A 2,000-nucleotide genomic window follows, 5' to 3' on the forward strand; every position below is an offset into this window, starting at 1 on the left:
GCCCCCATGCCATGTCATTCTACATTGTTACATGTCGTCGTTGCGTGTCCTCAGAAAGCTGGCTACCTGTACGGCGTGAGTCCGCCCCCATGCCATGTCATTCTACATTGTTACATGTCGTCGTTGTGTGTCCTCAGATCGCTGGCTACCTGTACGGCGTGAGTCCGCCCCCATGCCATGTCATTCTACATTGTTACATGTCGTCGTTGTGTGTCCTCAGATCGCTGGCTACCTGTACGGCGTGAGTCCGCCCCCATGCCATGTCATTCTACATTGTTACATGTCGTCGTTGCGTGTCCTCAGATCGCGGGCTACCTGTACGGCGTGAGTCTGCCCCCATGCCATGTCATTCTACATTGTTACATGTCGTCGTTGCGTGTCCTCAGATCGCGGGCTACCTGTACGGCGTGAGTCCGCCAGACAACCCCCAGGTGAAGGAGATCCGCTGCATAGTGTGCGTGCCGCAGTGGGGCACCCACCAGACTGTCCACCTGCCCAACATGCTGCCTCAGCACGAATACCTGAAGGTACGTCGCCCCAGTCTAGCGGTCGGCTTCGTTCATGCAGCCGGCCGTGGGCAAAGATAAAAAACGTTAAAAAAAGGTCAAAAACGTGTAAAAAATGGTGGACTTATAGTAATGACGTGTGATGGAATATTATGATAATGAATGAAGAATGAAAATGGTTTGTGAATGATGATCAATTCGTACCATTTTCTGTAAAGTAATGTAAAGATAATGTATATGATAGTAAGTAATATAAGAAGTAATGAATATATTATAGTGATAATGTGGTAATTAATTAATGTTTTGCGTGTCCAGGAGATGGAGCCACTCGGCTGGATCCACACGCAGCCGAACGAGCTGCCGCAGCTTTCGCCACAAGATGTCACCACTCACGCGAAGATCATGGCCGACACGCCGTCGTGGGACGGAGAGAAGACGATCGTGATCACGTGCAGGTATAGCAGTCTGCTGCTCACTCACGCGGCCATGTGCGCACGCGCGCGCCGTGTGTGTGTGTGTGTGTGTGTGCGTGCGTGCGTGCGTGTGTGAATCGTGTGTGGATGAAGGCGAGTAGGTGAAATCTAGCTGTGTATCAGGCATGGGAATTTTCCGAAGATTCGCGGATTTCCGGGTTTATTGGTTTTCATGTTGGTCGTTCTTGAGATAAATGCAAAAAAAACGGGGGGATAAGGTGTACTTTTCTTGTCAAAATGGATGCCATTTTTAATTTTAACTTCATAAAAAGTCATGAAAAGTACGTCAAATTTCACACAGAAGTGACGGAACTGCAGTTAAATATTGCGGGGTATCTATGTAATGTAAAGGGTTTTACCCTATTCTCATGCGTACCGAAACTCGGTGAGAATGGTTCATAGAAAATGACAATTCAATGAAATATTTCCTCCAAAAACAGCTCAACCTGTTCTCATGCAGGCCTGTGTATATGCCCTGGCTGTGTGTATGTGTTATCTTTAACATCTGCCGTAGCTTCACGCCGGGCTTGTGTGTGACCTATGACCTATGACCTGTCTGCTGTAGCTTCGCGCCCGGGTCGTGTTCGCTGACCGCGTACAAGCCGTGACCTCTGTTTCACCTATGACCTTGTATTGTAGCTTCACGCCCGGGTCGTGTTCGCTGACCGCGTACGAGCCGTGACCTCTGTTTCACCTATGACCTTGTATTGTAGCTTCGCGCCCGGGTCGTGTTCGCTGACCGCGTACAAGCCGTGACCTCTGTTTCACCTATGACCTTGTATTGTAGCTTCACGCCCGGGTCGTGTTCGCTGACCGCGTACAAGCTAACGCCGAGTGGCTACGAGTGGGGTCGCCAGAACACGGACAAAGGCAACAACCCGAAGGGCTACCTGCCGTCGCACTACGAGAAGGTGCAGATGTTGCTCTCCGATCGCTTCCTCGGATTCTTCATGGTGCCCTCGCAGGGCTCCTGGAACTACAACTTCATGGGTGAGTGCGCAGGGGAGGCAGGAGGGGGAGG

The 2,000-nt window shown here is 50.6% G+C and overlaps 1 protein-coding gene across 1 annotated transcript in view; it reads left to right on the forward strand.

Moving 5' to 3' along the window:
- LOC106811609 (pre-mRNA-processing-splicing factor 8-like) overlaps positions 1-2,000 on the forward strand; it is a gene marked incomplete in the record, with an annotated part of 49,936 nt that overhangs the window by 46,502 nt on the left and 1,434 nt on the right. The window contains 3 exon segments of the mRNA XM_014815309.1: positions 402-527; positions 822-961; positions 1,767-1,973. Coding sequence (XP_014670795.1) covers positions 402-527; positions 822-961; positions 1,767-1,973 — 473 coding nt within the window.

The sequence above is a fragment of the Priapulus caudatus genome, unplaced genomic scaffold (assembly GCF_000485595.1).
Source record: "Priapulus caudatus unplaced genomic scaffold, Priapulus_caudatus-5.0.1 Scaffold556, whole genome shotgun sequence".
Lineage (NCBI taxonomy): Eukaryota > Metazoa > Priapulida > Priapulimorpha > Priapulimorphida > Priapulidae > Priapulus > Priapulus caudatus.